Below are 25,113 nucleotides of genomic sequence, written 5' to 3'. Positions count from 1 at the left end.
CGTGTCCCTTTGATGGAATATATAACCATTAATAACTTTGCCAGTGTGTCAGTGGTCTGGGGACTATCTAAGAAAAAACTGACACTGGTTGGTACATTGGCAGGGGGGAGGGAAGCAAGGGAGAAAATCCCACAGACTTCTTTGTCCACAAATCCAATGTTTCTACAGCGGGACTGTCGAAAGAAAGGAAGGACAGCAATTACCCTTTCCTCAAGGCATAGCAATATAAGACCAGGATTCCATGCCTGGGATCATCCCCGCCCCAAAGTATTCTAAGGCTGCTTTTCTTGGAAAAACTAAAGATAAAAACAGTACAAAATATAATAATTATTTTACTACATTAATATAAAAAGGTTTTCCCCAAGAGTGGCTTGGCTTGCTTTGTGCTAGCATCTCTTAATGTGTATCCTTAGCGGTGATCATGAGATATCAAAGTATCCAATTTTCTGCCAAGTGGTGGCATATCTACACAATTTCAGATTTCCAGCTACCGTATTTTTCGCACTATAGGACGCACTTTTTCCCCTCCAAAAATGAAGGGGAAATGTGTGTGCGTCCTATGGTGCGAATGCAGGCTTTTGCTGAAGCCTGGAGAGCGAGAGGGGTCCGTGCGCACCGACCCCTCTCGCTCTCCAGGCTTCAGGAAGCTATCCCAAGTCTTGCAAGCCCGGCGGGATGTCCCGCGGGCTCGCAAGGCTTGCGGGCAGCAGCCTGCACCCAAAAGCTGGGGACAGCGGGGAGGCGCAGAGCCGCCACCCCGCTATTCCCCGACCTGATCTGGAGGCTGGCGGGGGGAGAAGCAAGCCTGCTTCTCCCCCCCCAGCCCCACAAGCTCGGGGGATAGGGGGATGGCGAAGCGCCGCCATCCCGCTATTCCCCGACCTGATCTGAAGGCTGGGGGTGAGAGAAGCAAGCCTGCTTCTCCCCCCCACCATCCCCACAACCTCCAGATCAGGTCGGGGAATAGCGGGATGGCGGCGCTCCGCCATCCCGCTATTCCCCGACCTGATCTGGAGGCTGGGGGTGGGAGGAGCAAGCCTGCTTCTCCCCCCCCCCCCAGCCCCACAACCTCCAGATCAGGTCGTGGAATAGCGGGATGGCGGCGCTCCGCCATCCCGCTATTCCCCGACCTGATCTGGAGGCTGGGGGTGGGAGGAGCAAGCCTGCTTCTCCCCCCCCCCAGCCCCACAACTTCCAGATCAGGTCGGGGAATAGCGGGATGGCGGCGCTCCGCCATCCCGCTATTCCCCGACCTGATCTGGAGGCTGGGGGTGGGAGAAGCAAGCCTGCTTCTCCCCCCCACCAGCCCCACAACCTCCAGGCTTCAGGAGAGCCCCACCGCCAGCCCCACAAGCTCGGGGGACAGCGGGAGAGGCGCAGCGCGCCCTTCCCGCTGTCCCCCGACTTGGCTAGAAGGCTGGCGGGGGGAGAAGCCTGCTCCTCCCCGTTGCCAGCCCCGCAAACTCGGGAGACAGCGGCAGGGGCGCAGCGCGCCCTTCCCGCTGTCCCCCGACTTGGTTAGAAGGCTGGCCCAGCCCCGCAAACTCGGGGGACAGCGGGAGAGGCGCAGCGCGCCATCCCGCTGTCTCCCGACATGGTTTGGAGGCTGGCGGAAGGCTTCCTCCTCCCCCAGCCCCGCAAGCTCCCAGAGCGATGCCAAAGCTGCGCGCAGCTTCGGCATGGCTCTGGGTCCCGTTCTGGGGGAGGGGGAAGCTCGGGCTTCCCCGCCCCAGCCCCGCGCCTGGCGGGGGGGGGGGGAATAAATTTTTTTGCCTTTATTTCCCCCCCCCCCCCCAAATCTAGGTGCGTCCTATGGACCGGTGCGTCCAATAGTCCGAAAAATACGGTAGATTAGAAGTGCCATATCCTTTTTTAGGGTGCACACTAGACCCCCGTTTCCAGCTGGGAGATATATTTTTGTACATTTTTAGAGACCAAGGAATCTGAGATGGCACATATAAAAAAATTTCACTTTGTCAAGGGCAAGGAAATACCCTAATAATTTTGGTATCTATGTGAACAGGTCATTCCATATCAAGCATATTTACACATGTTATCGTTGGTTTCCTTAGTCACTGTTAATACTTTTAAAAGCAGGGTAGGTATCAGGTGTACTGTTCATACCATTGAGCAATAATTTTACAACATACCTGTATAGAATGTATTATTATTCTCCTCCTGATCAAAAATATCTTTTGTCTGTTTATCAAATCGAAGCCATAGTCCAATTGCAAGGACTGCCGTTCCTGCAAGCTATGGAGAAAGGGGTGGGGAACAAAAAAAGAGAACGTTTTAATTATGCATTTTACCATTTTAGGTGTATAACAAGTCAATTTTGGACAGTCCTCAGGTATTATTGACTTTTTAAATACCCATATGCATTAGACTAATTGGTTTTCAAACTTGTGGTCCTTTGGAAGCTGATATCATGAGAAGGGGTTCCCAGAAAGATTGCTTGTCATGGCTGCAGTGTTCCCCGGGCAGTGTGGAGAGCACTTAGGGTGAAAACACATGGGTCACCAATTAATATAGCCCTGTGCCCACAGGTTTCACAAAAACAGAGAAGAGTGAAACTGCATTTTTGTTTAAATGGCTGAAACCATCTGCCAAATCATATTGATCCTTGAGCATGCCAATACGTTTACACCTTTCACAATAAACATGTAGTTTATGTAGAAATAAAGAGTTTGTAAGAACGTTAAGTAGAATTCTGCTGGGGTAACAGATACAGTGGTGCCTCGCAAGACGAAATTAATTCGTTCCGCGAGTTTTTTCGTCTTGCGGTTTTTTTCGTCTTGCGAAGCACAGTTTTGGGAAAGTTTTGGAAAAGCTTCAAAAATCACCAAAGTCTTCAAAAACCTCAAAAAAGGCTACCATACCGCATCCTCGAAGTCAAGTCGCAACTGTATTAACGGTGTTAAGAAAAAGGAAACAAACTTGCAAGACGTTTCTGTCTTGCGAAGCAAGCCCATAGGGAAAATTGTCTTGCGAAGCAACTCAAAAAACCAAAAACCCTTTCGTCTTGCGAGTTTTTTGTCTTGCGAGGCATTCGTCTTGCGAGGTACCACTGTATAAGATGTAAGAATTGCCTGTTCTGATTCAGAACAAGAGAGGCCCATCTACTACCATCTACTGTTTTCAAGAGCTGCCAACCAAATGCCCTTGGAATCTCTCAAACAGGCCATGATCATTTGCTGCAAGCATCAGTACTTGGTCATTATGGCAGAACAGGAATTCTAGAAATCTTGGGTGGCAAATACAGAATCCCAGGATGGTTCTCTTTAAAAAAAGAGGGGTGGAGGTGAAGAAGAGAGAAGAGAAAAAGCTTGAAGGGGAGCTGCTCACATATCTTTTGCCTCACATTTCCCCCTCTCCCCATCCCAAACTCTGAAACATTACAGGTTTCTTGAGAGTGTCCTCAAGCTTTCCTAATTCACTGCAAAGTTGTTCAATTTGTGTTATGAAGGAGATTATTAAATTCTGGACACAAGACTGCCATTCATTATATTAATAATAACAATCAACAACAACAACTCATCTACTACTACTAAATGTTTTTATATTCATTTCTCCCAAACTGGGATTCTAGGAAAGAATGTCAGCACTTTACAGCTTTCTAAGTTGAGCTTTCGAATATGCGCATTCTGCTGTTGTGGAACGTCTGGCTGAACTGGTTGTGCCTCATTGCCACACTGTTATCTGCAAATGCTCTCTAGAACGCATAGCCAGCACACAATGTACATTGCAGAAGCTTGGTAGAATTCCTTCTTTTTGAAGGAAGCTTGTCACTAATCTTGTCACTGAGAAACCCCTTAGTTTTCCAGATCATAGAATCATAGAATCATAGAGTTGGAAGAGACCACAAGGGCCATCGAGTCCAACCCCCTGCCAAGCAGGAAACACCATCAGAGCACTCCTGACATATGGTTGTCAAGCCTCTGCTTAAAGACCTCCAAAGAAGGAGACTCCACCACACTCCTTGGCAGCAAATTCCACTGTCGAACAGCTCTTACTGTCAGGAAGTTCTTCCTAATGTTTAGGTGGAATCTTCTTTCTTGTAGTTTGGATCCATTGCTCCGTGTCCGCTTCTCTGGAGCAGCAGAAAACAGCCTTTCTCCCTCCTCTATGTGACATCCTTTTATATATTTGAACATGGCTATCATATCACCCCTTAACCTCCTCTTCTCCAGGCTAAACATGCCCAGCTCCCTTAGCCGTTCCTCATAAGGCATCATTTCCAGGCCTTTGACCATTTTGGTTGCCCTCCTCTGGACACGTTCCAGTTTGTCAGTGTCCTTCTTGAACTGTGGTGCCCAGAACTGGACACAGTACTCCAGGTGAGGTCTGACCAGAGCAGAATACAGTGGCACTATTACTTCCCTTGATCTAGATGCTATACTCCTATTGATGAGGCCCAGATGGTAGTTTGAAACCTGCAGACCCATCTAGGGTATGAAAGCACCAATGCCAACTCATGGAAGATCCAATTCAAGAACACACTGTTTCATCTCTGAAAGCACAATTATTATTGGGTACAAGGCGTTCCCTGGAAAAGACTGCAATAAACCACTGCATAAATGGTTTTAAGAGAAGAATTTACAATAACGTGCCCTTGCAACATTTCAGAAATTTATCTTTTTATATATAAAAAATTCAATTTACAAATGTGTGTTAATCCATTTTAAAGTCTTAGATATATAAAATAGATGTTCATAAATGTACCAAGCAAACACATACAAATATGTGGTATATCTGAAAAAGTGTGCATGCGCACGTAAGCTTATACCAAGAACAAACTTACTTGGTTTCTAAGGTGCTACTGGACAATTTTTTTATGCTTTTATATATTTTGACATACAAATATGTAAACCACATGTCTGAAACCCACAGAAAAGTCCTGAAACCATTTTCTCTCTTCCAAATTGACCTCAAATATTTCTCTGCATCCCCATTGTCTCTTTGCTCACAAATCCTGCCTCAAGGGCACATTTCAGATATGAATAGGGTGAGCCTGTGACCTGGATTCAGGAGTTGAGTAGTTATCATAACAAAAGAGTGGCCAGGATGCCCAGGTAATCCAATCAGGTAACCTGTCAGACAGGAAAAAAACAAAGCACTCAGATTTCTGTTGTAGTCCGCCCCTTCTCTGATGTATTAAGGGGGCGGTCTTGGGCTACACCCCTTCTGTGCTGTAGGCATGATGTATCTGGGGTGGTGGTCTTGAGCTACAGGGTGGGCAATTTCAAAGTCTATATAAGGGCTTGCACACCTTTGTCCGGGGTCCCTCCCCCCCTCCTGTGTGTGTGTGGGGGGGTACCCTGTAGCAACAGATTTAATAAAGATCAGGCTTACTAGCCGCTTTGTTTCTCAATATTCTCTGGTTGGCCTCTGTTATTTTCTCCTACCAATAGAGAACCTACAAAAGGACCTTTATATGGGCTCTTGGGTACCCCAGAAGGGAAAAGGAGCAGTTTTTTCTCATAACACCTCCAAATTTAGGAACACAGGGAACTACTTTATGCAAGAGACCATTGATGCATCTAGCTCATTACTGTGGAGGAGAAATGAAAGTACAAAGAAATTGAAATATACTTTCCCAAAAAGACCTGAAGCTTTTCTACTGGGATTAATTGGAAAGGAAATTGAAAAAAAAGATAAAAACCTCTTTTTATATGCCATGACAGCAGCCAGAAATATGTTAGCTCAGAATTGGAAAACAGACATAATACCGAATATAATGGACTGGCAGGTTAAAATGATGGACTACGCAGAACTGGCCAGACTATCAGGAAAATTAAGAGATCAGGACGAGCAGAAGTTTCAAGAAAATTGGAGTAAATATTTGATGTATCTAAGAAACAATTGTAAATCTTTGAAGACACTGGTAGGGTTGGAATAACTCTTACAGCGTGTAGTTGATAATAAGATATATAGAGTACGTGATATTAGAACTTTATTTGATACTTACCAAAGAAATGGAGGGAAGTCAGAGGCATGATAGAGCCTAGGTTAAATATGCAACCTATATATGTGTAATTTATGAATGTATGTATGTGTACTGAAAATCAATAAAAATTTAATTTGCAAAAAAAAAAAAAGTACAAAGAAATTGAAAGTGAAAGAAAGAGAAATGTATTTATGAGAAATGATGGGTCCTGCAACTCTGGACTGGGTGGAATGTAAGGTCTGCATAAACTGAACGCAACAGGCATCCTTCACCAGAGCACGTAGGCTCTGGTAGTTTATCTCAAGACGTGATTATCTCCTAGGGGCAAACACACAAACAAGAGGGAGGAATAGCAGATGATCTTGTTTTGTGAGTGGAAAATTCCTACTATTCCCATGTGTATCTCTTTGGGTTATGTCACACTTAGTAGAAATAGGAGTGTGTTTTAGCTCCTGGGTGTCCCATTTGCCTCATTCACATGGTGAGAGCAAGTTGGGAAGCACTGCAAAATTCTCACAAATGTGTCATTTTACTGACAACGGTTTCTGGGGTTCCATCGGCCACTCCAAACATCCTGGGTTGGGGGGTTGAATCCTGACACTTCCGTAACAGTGACCTGCTGCATGCAAAGCAGATTTATACCTGAGCCACAGCCCTTCCCTTTGCAATGGCTTCCTAGACGAGACAGGAAACACCACAAATCCAACAAGAAGGTGAAAATGTTTGTAACATTTGATATCTCCTCAAACGCTAGTCTTTTCCCAACGGAGCCAGTTCATCCTAGAAAAACCTGTACAGTGGTATACCTTGGTTTACAATCATTATCTGTTCCGGAGGTCCATTTGTAAACCAAAACAGGTTGTAACCCAAGGCGCGCTTTCACCAATGGGGCCTCCCAAAAAAATTTGCTCGTAATCCCAAAAAAAAAGGGGTCGTAATCCAAAAAAAGGTTGCAAACCGGGACACGCACTTCCGGGTTTGACGTGTTTGTAATCCAAAACGTATGCAAACCACGGAACCACTGTACAATGAAAGGAAGGCTGTACCCTAGCGTACAGAGAAGGTGTCAGATTCAAGCCAGTGTTTGAAATTTGTCAGGCGCATTTTGCACCTGGCTGACATGGTGCCTGACATCTACACCATCTCAAGATGCATGCCTGGGGATCCTTTAATCTCGACTGTTTTCACACGCTAGCAACACGCCCTGTAGAATTCTGTTATATTTTATCTGCACAATCAGAATATTTCAGGAACCAAAAAGTCGTACAGTAGTACCTCGTTTTGCAACCGGGATCCGTTCCAGAACCCCGGTTGGTGGCCGAAAAGGACGCTGGACAAAACGCCGCGTCTGCGCACACACACAGAGAGGTTTGCGCTTCTGCACATGTGTAATTTAGCACTTCTGTGCATGCATGAGTGGCGAACCCAGAAGTAACCCGTTCCGGTACTTCCGGGTTTGCCACGGACGTTTGACGGAACAGGTGCTCAACGAGGCGGACGCTAGATGAGGTACCACTGTATTGAAAAATATGACTTTCATCTATTTCTTTTATCTCACATTTAACTGCATTATGAGTATTTTTGGTTGAATTTCAATTTTTATAACTCTAGGTACTAATTCGCTGGATGTCCAAACATAGTCTATTCTTGCAGCTGATTGATTTGGTTCTGAAAAAATGAGTAAATTGTTTTTCTAATATGACTTGCAAGCCATCTGCCCCTCTAATGGACACGGCAACCCTGGTTTAAGGAGGCATTTGACATCTAGCTTATATATCTGAGTTTCTAACATTGACTCAATCCCTGGCATTACCAGTTCAAGAGGGATATCAGTAGCAGGGCTGGGAAAGGCCTGTGCCTGAGATTTTGGTGAACCACTGCCAACTGGAACGGATGGCTAAGTCTTAAGTGGAACTTAAGATATTACTAGAAGGAAGAGACTGATGGAAAATCAAGGGCAAACCTTTTCCACCTGTTTCACCTCACCCCTTGCCTCAGACCTTTCTAAGGAGCAGCTGCCACCTAAGTATTTATTATTGCTCTCTCCAGCATTTCTTGTGAGGGACTGCACTTTGCCTTTTTTTTGGAGGAACATGGGGGCATTGGGTTTTAAATATTTCTGAAATGTTTACGATTTTGTTACCTTAATTTTTTTATATTTTATATTTTGTATTCTTTTTTGTGCACAGCCTTGGGGGGCTCTCCCCCCTTTTTGGGCCGCATCTTATAAATAAACAGTAATGTAACATACTGGATGAGAGTTATCTAGCGCTTTATCATTACGTGGTGAAATATCACATGTTACAGTTCCATGTGTGAGCTGACCCAGAGAAGGCAGTGGTTGAATAGCCAGCAGCCTGTGAGGCAGGTCTAATAAAAGCAACACCACACACAGAGTCAATCCTTTAATTCTGTTAAGGTTTTTTTGTAGCTTGAAACCACCTCTGATGTGGTTCTCACTGAACATTCAAGAGTCACTGCAATATTCTTACACAAGTTATCCGCTGTGAACAGTGCTATATAAACCAGTTTCTCATATTTAAAGTCTCACATGCATCCTCTGCACTTGCCAGCCTTCATGAAAAGAAGAAGGGCATCAAAAATGCACCAACGTCCTGATATGGAGGTGGTGATTAAAGGTAAAGGGACCCCTGACCATTAGGTCCAGTCGTGACCGACTCTGGGGTTGCGGCGCTCATCTCGCTTTATTGGCCGAGGGAGCCGGCGTACAGCTTCCAGGTCATGTGGCCAGCATGACTAAGCCGCTTCTGGTGAACCAGAGCAGCACACGGAAACGCCATTTACCTTCCCACTGGAGCGGTACCTATTTATCTACTTGCACTTTGACTTGCTTTCGAACTGCTAGGTTGGCAGGAGCAGGGACCGAACAACGGGAGCTCACCCCGTTGCAGGGATTCGAACCGCCGACCTTCTGATCGGCAAGTCCTAGGCTCTGTGGTTTAACCCACAGCGCCACCTGCGTCTCCTGGAGGTGGTGATTAGCAGCTCTTAAAGGAGATCTCAGCAGCTACATGGAGAGAAGTTTCACACATTGCCAGTGTAACAAACTTTATAAGTTTTTCCTTCCCTCTTCTGGTTGTTTGGGAGTGCATAGCTCCCTTCTCCTTCACAGTTGCTAGGATAAGCGGACGGTTCTATCAGACCAACACAAAGAGATGCTGCAAGGTATCAAGTAGCTCAATGGCCACATTCCGGTCTAACACCCTCTTGTTCCTGAGCGCTACCCGCTCATCTGGGCACAGGGCCACAAGGAGGAGGAAACTGGAATCATCTGCTTCCATTTGTAACCACTGAATGAATGTCATTTCATTCAAACTCAGCACAAACTTGGTTCAAAACAAATGCTACAGTATAAGGAAAGTGTGAACCAGGTTACACATGCTCCTGTGTAACATCTGAACCAGGTCAGTGCGCTGTGGCATAGAGTTTTCATTGACAACACTTAAGAAGCGATCCACAGCTATCTTGGTGGGGCGGGTAAGGTTCCTGGTGTGTTTAACCACAACTTGGCAATTAGGAAAGCAGGATAACATCTTCCCTGTAGACAACACCCTCCCTTCTGAAGCACACATTTCTCCTACTGCTTCTGGCTACAACTAACCTGGTGTAGACAGTGATATATCACATAGAATTACTGCATTTCTGAAGAACTGTGGACTGCCTTGTTTGCTTTTGAAGTTACCATATTTTTCGCTCTATAGGATGCACCAGACCACAAGACGCACCTAGTTTTTGGAGGAGGATAACAAGAAAAAAAATATTCTGAATCTCAGAAGCCAGAACAGCAAGAGGGATCTCTGCGCAGCGAAAGCAGCAAGCCCTCTTGCTGTTCTAGCTTCTGGGATAGCGGCACAGCCTGCATTCACTCCATAAGATGCACACACGTTTCCCCTTACTTTTCAGGAGAGAAAAAGTGTTTCTTATAGAGCAAAAAATACGGTACTTTTTAATGTCCATTGGCTACAAACAGTAAAACCTAAGGTGGAAGTAGGAGAGGAGAGAGAAAAAGTGGTGCAGTGTTGTGGAGCCTAGGACTTAGATGAGACAACAATCGGAAGATATCATCAGAACTTCTTCTGCAGCACACTTTGTGCATCTGTCTACACAGGGGGGCCACAGGAGGGGAGCTGGAGTGGAGTAGCTTAGCCCTTTGCTTTTCTTCCTTTCTCTGCAAAGCCAAGCTGGCTCAGTAGCCAGGATGAGTGTCAACTTAGCAAATTTCTAGCTCTTGTGATTTAGAAGGACAACGTAACCCAAAGAACACACATACGTAATTGTCCTTCAATACAGAATCACACTTCCAGTTCAACATGGCTACTGCATACATGTGAAATGGAAGGCTGAATGGATTTTGGCACTCCATGTGCACTTTAGACAAACGTTATCGACTCCTCGGAAAGAAAGTTAACTCTCAGTGCGAGGAAAGAGGCTGCAACCTCAGGATGGCAAAACTGTGGACAATAGAACAAACAAGGCACCTCAAGAATAGTCCTAAGAGGCAGAACAGAGATGGCACGTAAGAATAGATGGTGCATGAAAACATTCCACGCGACTCTGCTGATACAGAAGTCTTGAATAATAGCAACCCAAGAACAGCAGCTCTGCCTGCCACCCCAAGCCTTAACTCGCACCCACAGTGCAAGTCTAAGCAAGGAAAGAATTGGTTTCTGGCACAGTATGAGAAAAGCTGGCCATGCCAAGGGATAGATGGTGCAATTTATGTTCATAGGGTGGAAATAACCTTTTCAGTCACAAAGGAGAGAAAAACCACGTGGTGCCACAGAATTCCTAGGAATGGGCCGGGACTGGATTAGAGTTATGCTAGGATATCCGGGCACACAGTAATTTGATGACTGTGTATTGATTTTATAGTTGTAAACTATTTAGGATCCATTTTGGCATATACCTATAAAATAAATAGATGGTGATGGCACCTAGAGCTTTTTGAAATATTTATTTCAACCCTGTGCTGCCCCAAAATGTATATTTTTCAAATCCTAGTGCGGGGAAGATTCCGCCATAGCCAAGTGGCTAAGGTCCTAAGTAAAAGGCAATTGCCAGCTTCCAGTTAAAGCTGAGAAAGAGAAATGAGGGCAAAATAATCACAGAGAGGGATCTGAGTGCAAATGTCTTTATAGATCAATACATCCTATAAATGAAGTGGCGGGGGGGCGGGGGGAGAGAAGAAGAGTTACGCAACAGCTTCCAAGACCCTAGCACTGCACTTAAATAGGGCAAGTGGTATTTTCCCTTAGCAATAAAAACTTAGCTCCATATTGGTCTCCTTGTGTAATTTTGCCCTAAATAGCCAAACGTTGCTAGAGGATATTAGGCAATTTCCAGAAACTTGGGTAATATTCTTTCTGTGTATGCACCACTAAGCAACTTTTACAGCTAAATGATGTTTGATGAATTTCCCTGTTAATCACTGACACCTATTTGCCTTTCCAATATGTAAAAGGGAGCCTTTTTCTAGACAGAATCACCCTTCAGGATTAACCGGGACATCCCTTGTCTCTGCTGAACAAACATGGACACTAAGGCATCGGGGAAGATTTCCTCTAACGTGTAATTTAATCCAGAGAATAAACACTTGCAGGATAGGCCACTGCAAAATGCAAACAGAAGTCTGAGAATCACTTTGGGGCCTCGTGGAGGCGGGATGTTGCTCAGGCAACAATCTTTGGCATAAATGCCCCTATTCAGACAAATGTAGAAAAAATGTCCCTGTTTTCATCAGAGACATGTTAGAGGGCATGCAGTTTTCCATGCAAGTTCTAACCCTGTACATAACTTCACTTGGTGTTTGGAAAACTTGCACAGGATTGTGTTGTACGCATAATTTGGCAAAAATAAGGACAATATATTTTTACCACATTTTGTATTAAACGGTGTAAATATATGGCATATAAACAACTTTGCTGATCTGCAAGCACTTTCATAATTGATAAATTTCAATTTGCCACACCCAGCCCGGAGGAGACTTAGTTTCTCAATCCATTTCAGTTGGGTTTTAGACCTAGTTTTTGTACAGAAACTGCCCTGATCATCCTGTGGTAGTACCCATGCCAGGAGAGAGATGGGGAGTGGGAGTGTGTTGGTTCTCCTAGACCAGTGGTGTCCAAACTTTTCTCAAAGAGGGCCAGATTTGATGAAGTGAAGGGCTGTGAGGGCCGACCAAAGGGCCAACCTTTTTTTTTTTTAGGATTGAAGTTCTTGAGCTTTTTTATGATTTTACCCCAAAGTTGTTGAGGTGTTTTTTTTAGTACAGTGGTGCCCCGCAAGACGAATGCCTCGCAAGACAAAAAACTCGCTGGACGAAAGGGTTTTCCATTTTTTGAGTCGTTCCGCAAGACGAATTTCCCTATGGGCTTGCTTCACAAGACGAAACGTCTTGCGAGTTCTTGCAAGTTTGTTTCCTTTTTCTTAAAGGCGCTAATAGCCGTGCTTCGCAAGATGAAAAAACCGCAAGACGAAGAGACTCGCGGAACGGATTAATTTCGTCTTGCGAGGCACCACTGTATTTTTATTTTACCCCATTACCCCCAGAAATAAACTGCCACAGGGGCTGGATTAAACTGACCAATGGGCCGAATTAGGCCCCCGAAACAAACTTTGGACATGCCTGTCCTAGACTTTCAGGGCTTTCCATTCCACTGATCATAGTACCCTTCTAGATTTTGATCATTGGGATTTAAAGGCACCGCTTTTATAGTAGTTGCCTTCTGATGACCAGTGCTCCAGGACAACTCTCCCATTCCCTAGTACAGGGCAGGGTTTAATCTTGCTACCTATGCTTTTTGATATATACTGTATATATGGAATTGATTGAGATGCAATAAATATGTGGACATCAACTTCATTTCTATTTCTCATCTAATTTAGGTAAGTGGTAGTGACAAATGGGAGCTGAAGCACACTAATAGACTGGATGAGAGGCAACACACTGAGGCTTAATCCCGCTAAAACAGAGATGCTGTTGGTAGGTGTTTCATCCTGTTTTGGATGTGGTTGGATTCCCTGGGTTAACATGCCTGCGGGTGCTCCTTGAACAATTTGGAGATACCATTAACACCTTTGGCTGGTTCACATGCTATGTCCTGATGTGGACAGAGATGGTAGTCTATTTTGCACTGGACCACAGGCTATTGTTATAGTACAGGCATGGAAACAATGAACTGTCTTGATCGAAGCGTTCCTGTGAAATCCGTAATTACCAGCTCATACTTGGGGGTGGGGACTGTGACAAGCAAATCTACTTGCTGAATACATGCACCTCACAGAATCTCCCACTATCTCCCATCTAAGGCTAGAGGCTACAGCAGGGACGCGGGTGGCGCTGTGGTCCTAAACCACTGAGCCTAGGGCTTGCCGATCGGAAGGTCAGCGGTTCAAATCCCGTTGTGAGCTCCCGTTGTTCGGTCCCAGCTCCTGCCAACCAAGCAGTTCGAAAGCACGTCAAAGTGCAAGTAGATAAATAGGTACCGCTCTGGTAGGAAGGTAAACGGTGTTTCCGTGCGCTGCTCTGGTTCGCCAGAAGTGGCTTAGTCATGCTGGCCACATGATGCAGAAGCTGTCTGCTGACAAACGCTGGCTCCCTCGTCCTGTAAAGCGAGATGAGCACCGCAACCCCAGAGTCGTCCACGACTGGACCTAACAGTCAGGGAGGTACCTTTACCTTTTTTAGAAGCTACACCAGGCTTCTAAAAGCCTGCATCAGGCTTCTACATCAGCCTCGGCCGTCCAGATGCTTTTGGCCTACAACTCCCATGATCCCTAGCTAGCAAGACCAGTGGTCAGGGATGATGGGAATTGTAGTCTCAAAACATCTGGAGGGCCGAGGTTGAGGAAGCCTGGGCTACAGAGCAAAGCCTCTTAGGGTCTAAGCTTTATAGAAACAGACAGACTGTGGACATATTCATGACTATTCTATACAGGATCTACACTTCTCAAGAGGTCCAGGGTCTACTGCATGAACTTTCTTGGTGAAGTAGAGATTATAGTTTAAAACAAATCACATCCATATCCTACAAGTGGCCATTTCCACATTTCTAGAGGCAGCTTCCTCTGTGCAAGACAAAAGGAAGACATGACCTCATAGGCATTTATTTCCACATAGACAGTAAACAGGGATGTTTGTGACAGCAGACTGACCACCCGTCCATGTCCCATGTGCAGATTATGCTTTGCTTATGTGTGTTCACTATGACACAACCACAACAGGTTTCAACATGGAGGAACCACGCAAAGCTGCCTTTCCATAGCAGCCAGTTCTGCTGAATCACAAGGGCCCATGCTTAAATCAACCGGGACTTCTGTGGGTGCATCATGCCCCAGCATGTTCAATGCAGTTCGCAGTACATACTCAGTAATCCTTTACAAACAGCCTTATTGGAGATGTATTGTGCATGTACTGGATAAATGAATGGCTACTCAAGAAAATCTGCATTTAAAGGTTTTTACGTTGCTGTACTCCACCCTGACGGAGTGAGAGCAAAACAGAAATACTGTACAAATATAATTAAGAGATTAGGGGGTGAAATGAAGTGGTAAGCCTCATGCCACTTAACATTTATACAGCATTTCAGATTTGTCATAGCTCATCTGTCATAAATGTATAATGTACTATTAAGTTAAAATGCGAGCTGCAAGTAGAAGTACTGGTGAAATTATCAGAACCTTTAACTAATGGTGCACCTGAAACCTCTGAAATGCTGTATTTGTGTGTGTGTTTTTAATGTTATATTAAATTTTGCATTTATGGATCTAATAAAAATAATTCATCAAAAAAGGGGTAAAGATTGCAAGATGTAGTAGGTGGGAAACCTGCTGGGAGACAGAGAAGAGACACTTATGAAACCCAAGAAAATCACAATTTGGTTAGGATTCTGACAATTACACTACTTTAAGAATATAGTGCCTCAAAGTACGGCATTTCTGTTCATTGTACATCAAAGATAATTCATTGTATCTTTCTGAAGCTTAGCATGGATATCTACCACTTGTTGAATCAATCTTCAGTAAAGTTGCTTGTTGTTGTTTATTTTAAAAAATGGCTGCCTTATAGTACTTTTAACATTTTTGCACTGAAGCACCGCTTTCCCACACTTGTGAAATGTTTAATGTCTCTTCCCACTTTTATATCCCACTTTTCTTCCAAGGGGCTAAAAAGAGTTGTACAGTCATACCTTGGGTTGCGAATGTGATTCATGCAGGAGGCACGTTCGCAACCCGCAGCATTCGCAGCCTGAAGTGCTGCGTCTGAGCATGCGTGTGACGCGATTCGGTGCTTCTGCGCATGATGTCATTTTCTGCTTCTGCGCATATGCGAGCTCCAAAACCCGGATGTAACCCGTTCTGGTACTTCCGGGTTTGGTGCGGTCCGCAACCCGAAAATGCACAACCCGCAGCGTTCATAACCCGAGGTTATGTATGTGTACATGGTTCTTCCCCCTCAGGAATATATTGTCACAACAACCCCATGAGGTGCATTAGGCTGAGGGTATGTGATCAACCTGAGGTCACCCAGTGAGCTTTATGGCCAGGTGGATTCAATGAATCCTGACCTCCCAGGTTTTACTCAAACAACCTAACCAGTATACCACACTGCCAAACAGGGCCAGATTTAGGTTTGATGAGGCCCTAAGCTACTGAAGGTAACAGGGCCCTTTTTATGTCCAGCTGTCCTTTGTCAAGAACAAATTGTCGCTGTTTTTTGTGTTGAGTTTATGCTGTATGGTAATTTGGGGACCTCATAGGTATCTAAAGCCATTTGCACATAACAAATAGGAGCCTACACAACACAAAACACTGTTGCTGTATGTAGGTTTTACTTTATTTGTTTTGTAATCTTATATTTTGGAAATGTACATCCAGGTGTTTTTTCCTTTAATTTTTTGGGGGGCCCCTAAGAGAGTGGGGCCCTAAGCTATAGCTTGTTTAGCTGATACGTAAATCTGGCACTGCTGCCAAACATTGTGCAGTGACATATGGTAAGGTAAAGAATGTAAAGGATATCTTTTGCAATGGGTTAGCCTTAACGTTCTGATAAACTGAATAAACATGAATCATGGCTTTTCTGGTTTCACCCCTGGACGTGTGGAAGAATTACTCTGCAGTTTTTAGCTTTGCGACCAGCAATTATGGAGAAGTTTACTAAAAGAAGACAAATATTCCACTGAACCATTTAAGACATGTATTGTAAAATGATTTACAACTATTTGAAACCAATAATGATTGCCAAATAAAGCTTTGAAGATAAAATTATATGGTTGTCTATCCCCCCCCCAATTACGTATTTTAGTTCAAAGATTTGCACTGTTAGAAAGCCTTTGATATCTCATTGCCCCCAATGGCAGCCTCATTTCCTTTCCCAGTATTTCCTGAGTCTCAGACAGAAGTGGGCGTTTAATGTGTGAAGCAGTGTGGAATGTGCATGTGTGGTGTTTTACTGGTGCAAGTTTGGCCTCACTAAGGGGCTGTATTTCAATACGAGTAGGAAAATTACTATTTTTCATCAACACAGCCAGCAACGAAGTGTAAAGTTAATGATGACTCTGTGTAATATGAGGTAATGCATGTTCTTTGTACTTTTGTCCATTTACTGTATTTATTTTCCCCGATTTGAATTATAAAATGGAGATTTTCTTGAGTCACAATGAGAGTACCCCTAAACATTTTTTAAGGGGGGGGGGAAGCACTGGATATACTTATACAGTACATAAAATTTACACAGCATACTTTTTGGGGTTTCCTTACAACACATAGCTCAAAAAATGATAAATCAGGTAGCAATAAATTTTGGTGGACCTGAACACTGGGTGCCAGCACTGTGGCAGAAAGCATGGGTGCACAAAGGCCCAGTTCTAAGCCAGCACATCATGTGAGGTGAGAAATGTGTTTACTGTGGCATGACTCCTCATAGTTTCCTTGCTTTTTTGGTGTCTAAACTCTTCAATTAAAGTGAAGGGTGTTTTTTCCCCCAATTAAAAAGTATCTTAGAATAGATCCTATGTTGTTTGGGGGAGGCAGCAGGGGCTGGATTGAGGAAGGATATATATTTATGCGTACAGGCAAGTGGAGATTTCTCTAACTTCACTTTAAAACAAGCCACCTCCTTGAGCTTTTGCACATTCAAAGCCAAGTCCCTCCCTCCCCCCCTTCCTGTACAACCAAGACATTTCACAGCTTCAGGGGAGGGACTGCTGAGAAGAAGCTTTCGCAGCAAAAAAAAGGAAGCCATCTGGCTACCTCTTTAAGTTGTGCTGGAAAGTCTGGTTTTACGGCACCATCACTTTTCACAGACAAGAACCGATTACCGTATTTTTCGCTCCATAAGACGCACCAGACCATAAGACACACCTAGTTTTGGGAGGAGGGAAACAAGAAAAAAATATTCTGAATCTCAGAAGCCAGAACAGCAAGAGGGATCGCTGCGCAGTGAAAGCAGCGATCCCTCTTGCTGTTCTGGTTTCTGGGATAGCTGCACAGCCTGCATTCGCTCCATAAGACGCGCACACATTTCCCCTTACTTTTTAGGAGGGAAAAAGGGAGTCTTATAGAGCAAAAAATACAGTAAGTGCCACTTCTTCCTGGGGTTCCTTGGTAGCTTATCAGAAATGCCTCCGTCAGTAACAGCAGGCAAGATTCCACAAAACACGCCTTGTACGCCACTTTCTTCCATCATGTGTGCATGTGTGTATACTGGATATGACATATTAATGTATTTTTAATCTTTTGTTGGAAGCTGCCCAGAGTGGCTGGGGAAACCCAGCCAAATGGGGGGGGGTACAAATAATAAATTATTATTATTATTATTATTATTATTATTATTATTATTAGTCATAGGGTTGCTCTGTTTGGAAACAGGCCCCAAGAAAGAGCTCTGCCTGGTCCTGTCATTGTTATCTTTAGATGGGAAGCAAAGACTTCTTTCAATGAACTTCTTCAGGTTGCTTTCCTGAAACTGGTTTTATGTTCCAACTGCTTTTTAAGATGCTCGCTGCCTTTCAGCGCTCTTTCTTTCTGATCGTGTGCTTTCCTTTTGACTTCAGCTGCCTTAAAAAACTTCATACTAAAGCGAAGCATTAACCATCAAAGAACAATCTGAACTATGCAAACACAAGCCTGTCCACTCCCTAGCAACAACAAAATGCCGAACAAGGAGAAATGAAATTTCTCTCCCTACTTCAATCAACTACTCGCCACACACACAGAGAACCAGCAACAGCAGACAAGCCAATTTGAAACTGGTCAAGCATGTTTGAAGTAGGGCCGTCTTAAGGATACCCGGCACTGTGGTGCAAAGCTCCCTCCGGCGCCCCCCTTTCCCAGAGTTTTTTGGGAGGACGGCACTGTCGGCGGGGCTGGAGGAGGCGGGCAGTGGCTGGAGGGTGGTGCCTCTGGCGGGGAAGAGGCGGAGGCTGGACGAGGTGCCTCCCAGCTCAGCTGGCCACTTTGTGCCGCGGTGGCTGTGGCAGATGGGAGGCTCCAGGGGCTGCACTGCTTTAGAGGCGGGCAAGGGCGGCGAGCTGATGCTGGGAGGCACCACATTCAGCCTCCGCCTCTTCCTGGTGCCCTCCAGAACTTGGCACACTGGCGCCACTAGCCTCTATGGGTAAGACAGCCCTGGTTTGAAGTGCTCCAGAACAGCTTCTCTGCCACAGAGACCTCCGAAGAAGATTAGGTAAAGGTAAAGGGACCCCTGACCAATAGGTCCAGTCGCGGATGACTCTGGGGTTGCGGCACTCATCTTGCTTTATTGGTCGAGGGAGCCAGTGTACAGCTTCCAGGTCATGTGGCTAGCATGACTAAGCCGCTTCTGGTGAACCAGAGCAGTGCACGGAAACGCCGTTTACCTTCCCGCCGGAGCGGTACCTATTTATCTACTTGCACTTCGTGCTTTCGAACTGCTAGGTTGGCAGGAGCAGGGACTGAGAAACGGGAGCTCACCCCGTCGCGGGGATTCGAACCGCCGACCTTCTGATCGGCAAGTCCTAGGCTCTGTGGTTTAACCTGCAGCGCCACCTGCATCCCATCCAAAGAGCATTAGGTGCCAGTACTTCTCTTCAGCTGCTTACTGTGAGATGCAGGTGCACAGCTTGGATACTGCATGGCTAGAACACGCTAACTGCAAATTATACAAAGTATCCAAGAGCCAAGAGTGCACATTCACCCACATACCTAGCCCCACATCCAATATCTAGAGCTCTGCACTGAGCAGACTCAGATTTTGTTATTGGGCTTCTTGAACAAAAATACAATACAATTAGGGCCCCTTTAAGACGGTGGTTTTTCAGAGCGCTTTGCAGATTGTGCCACAAGTTCTTGACAGTGTAACAGTGGATTATCATTCTGCCTCCTTAGACGTTCTGTGATGTTTGCTCAATGTGGTACCTCGGGTTAAGTACTTAATTTGTTCTGGAGGTCCTGAAACTGTTCTTAACCTGAAGCACCACTTTAGCTAATGGGGCCTCCCACTGCCGCCACACCACCGGAGCACGATTTCTGTTTTCATCCTGAAGCAAAGTTCTTAACCCAAGGTATTATTTCTGGGTTAGCGGAGTCTGTAACCTGAAGCATATGTAACCTGAAGCGTATGTAACCCAAGGTACCACTGTACATTGCAGCTATCAGAAGGGGCTATAGCGTCACTAAAGCAGGACAACAAAACCCAACTCAGAACATTTGGGGTTATGATATTTCTAGAACACCGTTCATCCAAAGATCACCTTATGGAGGTGTCACCAGATGTCACCCACTCACTTTCCATCTTCTGCATCATTGCAGAAAGGTGCTTTGTTGCAATGGGGCTGGGGAGAGAGAGAAGTGCAATATACATAAATATACCTGCACACACTCTCTGAACTTGTATGGCATCCATGCCCACTTCGATGTTCTCCTGTTTCCACCTGAAGGGAAATTCCTTGTACTGGAAAATCCCTTTACACATATGCGATACTGCAACAACCTCCCAAGCAGGTTAGACCTGAAGTTGCACAATGGTGGGGGAGGCAGGCAGAAAGGGAGAAAGTATTGAATGTTACTCTCCTGGTGGGCACAATAATTCTTGGAGAAACTAGCTGACTACTCAGCTAAGCTTTCTCAGAAGCACCCACTTCACCACAGCCTGAAACACAGGGCCCTTGCTAAAATCCACCATCAGTGGTTTGGCTCCTTCCCCATCTCAGTCTCAGGCCTCCTCTGGAACTTACTGAATGCCAAGTCACTTCACAAGCTGAGATGGCACAGCACTCCTATGGGACTCTATCAGCTTTGCATCACTGTGAATTAACATTTGTATAGCACTTTCTGGTGTTCATGGGGACTTGATCCACATGCACCAGCTAGATGCATTCCAGTTTTATTGTTATTCCCCATACTGTAGAGAAGTGGACTGAGGCAGAGAGGGCAGGTTTCTCAAGGCCACCTAATGAGTTCAAAGCGAAAGGCAAGATCTGAAGGGGAGGGGGGTTGTTCCTGGTTCATTATTAGTCATTATGCTACACCAACCTTTGAAGGCCCTTTGGGAGAGTTTCGCATATTTTAATAAATGCATTTTGGCACGAGGCGCTTTTCACAGGTAGGCAATTTCAAGCAAGCAACACTGATGTGCAGTCTGGGGGAAGCAGAGTATTGGATTACACCAATGTTAACTCTTGTGGAGGAGTTTATTTATTTCAAAGAGACAGATTCCAGATAAAGCCAAGATAAAAGATGGCACTAAGGCAGAAGACGAATGTAATTCAAACACGGATTGGAATACCTTCCCCCAGCCTGACGCTCTCCCATAATCCCTGACCATTAGTCCTGCTGGTTGAGATGATGGGAGTTTCAGTCTGGAGGAAGGCTGGTCTACAACTCATTCTGCCATCTAGAACAGAAAGCAGGGAAATGATACCATTCCTAAGGAAGCACCTTCAGAATGTACCCTCTTTACAAAGAGCGTAACAATTTGGAAAACCTTCCAGGAGTCTCCTGCAACCTATTAAGAGAACGTCAGTCTATGATATGGAAAGCAGCTACCGTGGTACCTTGGTTTACAATCATAATCCGTTCCGGAGGTCCGGTTGTAAACCAAAACAGGTAACCCAAGGCGTGCTTTCGCCAATAGGGCCTCCAAAAAAAAAAAAAGTTGTAATCCAAAAAAAAAAAAAAAAAAGGGTTGTAATCCAAAACGGTTGCAAACCGAAGTACCACTGTACATCCAATTATTTTTCTGGCTACTGAAGATCTTGCAAGTATGTACTGGAAAGGGCCTTTCAAGTTACAACTTAAAAACTGCACCGTCTTTACCAGAAGCTATTCTAATCTGGGTGCCCTGTGGTTATACCTTTTTACATGAAATGCCCTCTGCGCATGATCAGGGCCCCTAGTGTTACATGTCGTCGTGACCTGATCTAGTAAGACAAATCCTGGCTTAGTGAAAACAAGCAAATGTGGGGGTTCCTGGAGAGTGTTGTTTGAACCCAGGCCTATGGTTTGCCTCCAGAAAAACTGCAAGCTGTGAACCCAAGAACAGCTCGCGGAGCAAGGGCAAACTACGAGCCTGGGTTCAGACTGCACACACCAAGCCAAACGGTGGCTTAGCTCACGGCAGACGCAAGCCAGAGAAGGAGCCAAGCGGCTGTGATCTCCTCTCCCGGGAGGTCCCACTAAGCCAGAGAGCTTGGGTTTAGCAATGCTTCCGGGCCAGGTCTGTGTTTATGTTCTTAGAACGGAGCTCCTGGGAGTGGAAAACAGTTTCAGGCTTGAATCCTAGAGAATCCCCAGCTCAAATCGACTGTGAGAGCTACAGTGTGACACTGGAGGGGGCACAGATTGAGGCAGCCCCCCCCCCGCCACCGCTCAGTGACCCTCCCACGCACAAGGGAGGAAACCGCAGAGAAGCCCTCAAGGTACATGATGGGGGGGCTGTGCCAAGAAACCACGTGCTCTGCCAGATTCATCAGTGGCGCAGACCACTCCTCTTACCATGAGTCCTGATAACTCACACTTAATCAACTTAATTATAAACTCTCCACCAATTACCAGCTCTCTGGAACTCTTCCCCCTAGCTCCCAAGATTTTCTCTGTGGTTTCTCAGCCGAAAGGGAAATGCACTCTGCAGCTGCCCAGGGGTAGGTTATCTTTTACGCACAAGCTGCCGGCTGGGCAGGTGTGCTATCTCCCTCCGCTCCCCTGCTCCCCCGATTCCGGCGCTGGGCTGCCACTCCCCGCTCGGCCTCAGCTTCAGGGCCTGCCGGGAGACACTTCCCGGGGGGGAGCCGGGGGGAGCCAAGGTATCTAAACTTAAGGTCGCTCCCAAGGGCCTGTTTATGGAGCGCTTGGAGGAGCAACCCTGCCACTCGCTTGAAAGCGGCGCGGCACCAAGCAAGCATCACCCCGCAACTCCCCGCCCAGGGGTGCCAACTTGAATAAAATATTGGGGGGGGGGTGCAGGTAAGCCCCACCCTGCATAACCGATCACGCACCAAACTTTTGAATGGCAGTGCCAATAAACTTGGGGGGGGGGGCAGCCCTATCAAATACTGTTTAAAAGAGGTAAGGGACCCCGGCCCCTAGGAGTTGGTTCCACTGCTTGCCTTGCCGCAAAGTTTTTTTGGGGGGTGGGAGCGGGCGGCCAGACTGCGCGAAGGGTCCTAAGTCCCTTTAATTAACCGCACCCACCCCAAACAAAGGCGCGGCCTCGGAGAGGTTAGGGAGCCCCGGCTTGGCCGGGACGCGCCACACCTGGCCCGCCCGGGAAGCTCAACTCCGGTCGGCCGCGGCTACACGGCGCTCCGCAACACGTGGCCGGGGAGGGGGGGTCGTCTCAGATCTCCGGGAAAGCAACGAAACGACCCCCCCCCAAAGCCTCTCAACATGTTGGGGGGCCACAAAGCCCCGGCCGAGGAGAGGAGGAGCGCCGCCAAGTCTGCGCTCCCCGGCCGCGCCCTCCGACGACGCGCGAGCTTACCCAGAAGAAGAAGTTGAAGACGAAGAGCAAGTACTTGATGCACTTGGTGCCTCCCTTGACGGGCATCTTGGAGGGTTAGACGGGCGCGTTTCACTCTCGGGCGACTTGGCTCCGGCTTTGCTCGACGACGCGGCTCCCTCTTCCGTCTGCCCGCCCCGCTTTCTCCTCGCCGCTGCTCCGACCCGCAAGCCCCACCTCAGACCTGGCGGCCTCGCCCTGCCGCTGCGCGCCGCCTCCTCCTCCTTCTCCTCCCCCTCGAGCGCTGCGCCCGCCTCGCCGACGCCCTTCCCGGAGCTGCCCAGCGACGCCGCCCCCTCGCCCTGCGGCGCAGACTTGCAGGTTGGGGCGGAAAGAAGCCCCGGGCTTCCCTGGGGCTGAGTCACAGTCGCGGGCGAGCGGGGAGGTCGCCGCCCCGCCCTGGCGCGCCCACCCACCCCGCCTGCTTTCCAGCGAAGAGTCCGGTGGACCCCGAAAGCTTGCAGAGTTGCCGGAATTGCATGTTGTTTTTCGCCCAGCTTGTTTGGCATTATGACTTGCCCGGCGTCATCGCTGTTTGCTTTACACAACAAAAGAGGGCAGGCCTTTGCCCTAAAGATCTTGCCACCTGAAACTCGGTGGAGCCAAAGCGAAACAAGCGGAAGGGATTCTTTCCTCCTCTTGTTTTGCGCTCCACCCTCGTTCTCTTTGAGCAGCAGACCCAAACACGGAGACGTTGAGGAGGTGGTGCTTTTCCCTTCCTTATCCACACTTCCGAGGCACAGGTCTGGGATTTCCAGGTGAATCCCGGCTGAATCCGAGCAAACAACAGACCACAGAAACTCCAGCTCCCGTTTGCTCAGATCCAGGGCTAAAACGCAGATTTTTCCCAGGAAAAGCTGCTGAAAAGAGAAAGAAACCACGCAGATGTGGAGCTGGAAACCCCATCCCCATGCCTAGAAACACAACACAAAAGGAAGCTGGGATGGGCCCTTAGACTTGGCATTTTGTGTGTGTATGAACACAAATGTTTTCAATCCTAAGGTACACAGATCAGAGCATGGAAATGTTGTTGTTGTTTAGTCGTGTCCGACTCTTCGTGACCCCCTGGACCAGAGCACGCCAGGCACTCCTGTCTTCCACTACCTCCCGCAGTTTGGTCAAACTCATGCTGGTAGCTTTGAGAACACTGTCCAACCATCTCGTCCTCTGTCGTCCCCTTTCTTCTTGTGCCCTCCATCTTTCACAACATCAGTGTCTTCTCCAGGGAGTCTTCTCTTCTCAGGAGGTGGCCAAAGTATTGGAGCCTCAGCTTCAGGATCTGTCATTCCAGTGAGTACTCAGGGTTGATTTCCCTAAGAATGGAGAGGTTTGTACTTCTTGCAGTCCATGGGACTCTCAAGAGTCTCCTCCAGCACCATAATTCAAAAGCATCAATTCTTCGGCTATCAGCCTTCTTTATGGTCTAGCTCTCACTTCCATACATCACGACTGGGAAAACCATAGCTTTAACTATACGGACCTTTGTTGGCAAGGAGATGTCTCTGCTTTTTAAGATGCTGTCTAGGTTTGTCATTGCTTTTCTCCCAAGAAGCAGGCGTCTTTTAATTTCGTGACTGCTGTCACCATCTGCAGTGATCATGGAGCCCAAGAAAGTAAAATCTCTCACTGCCTCCATTTCTTCCCCTTCTATTTGCCAGGAGGTGATGGGACCAGTGGCCATGATATTCGTTTTTTTGATGTTGAGCTTCAGACCATATTTTGCGCTCTCCTCTTTCACCCTCATTAAAAGGTTCTTTAATTCCTCCTCACTTTCTGCCATCAAGGTTGTGTCATCTGCATATCTGAGGTTGTTGATATTTCTTCCGGCAATCTTAATTCCGGTTAGGGATTCATGGAAAGGAGTCCTGCTGAATCTCATCCAAGACCCACCTATTCCAGCTTCCTACTCTTACATTGGCTAACTATGGGTAGCCCACAAGCAAGACACGAGTGCAATAGCAACTGATATTCAGAAGAATATATGCAGTGGTTTTTTTTGGGGGGTACGCATACCCCTAAACATTTTGTGAATCTATAATTTATAAGAATTCATAAGAGTAGGAAAATGAGAGCATCCCTGAACATATATTTTTTTTAGAAAAAAAGCACTGAATATATGCCTCCAAGATGGGAAGAGGGTACATAGCGATTATAGCCAGTAGCCATCTAT

The 25,113-nt window shown here is 46.4% G+C and overlaps 1 protein-coding gene across 1 annotated transcript in view; it reads right to left on the bottom strand.

Annotated features, from left to right (window-relative positions):
- Window positions 1–23,153, bottom strand: part of CD9 (CD9 molecule) — a 32,026-nt gene extending 8,873 nt beyond the window's left edge. Inside the window, exons 1-2 of the mRNA XM_028728776.2 lie at window positions 22,926–23,153; window positions 2,151–2,253 (exon numbers count right to left, since the gene is read on the bottom strand). Coding sequence (XP_028584609.2) covers window positions 2,151–2,253; window positions 22,926–22,991 — 169 coding nt within the window. The 5' untranslated portion in view covers window positions 22,992–23,153. The remainder of the gene's footprint in view (window positions 1–2,150; window positions 2,254–22,925) is intronic.
- Window positions 23,154–25,113: the final 1,960 nt, after the last annotated feature.

This window comes from Podarcis muralis, chromosome 6 (genome assembly GCF_964188315.1).
Source record: "Podarcis muralis chromosome 6, rPodMur119.hap1.1, whole genome shotgun sequence".
NCBI lineage: Eukaryota > Metazoa > Chordata > Lepidosauria > Squamata > Lacertidae > Podarcis > Podarcis muralis.
Note: the sequence above shows the minus strand (reverse complement) of the source record. Positions and strands in the feature narration are given on the sequence as shown.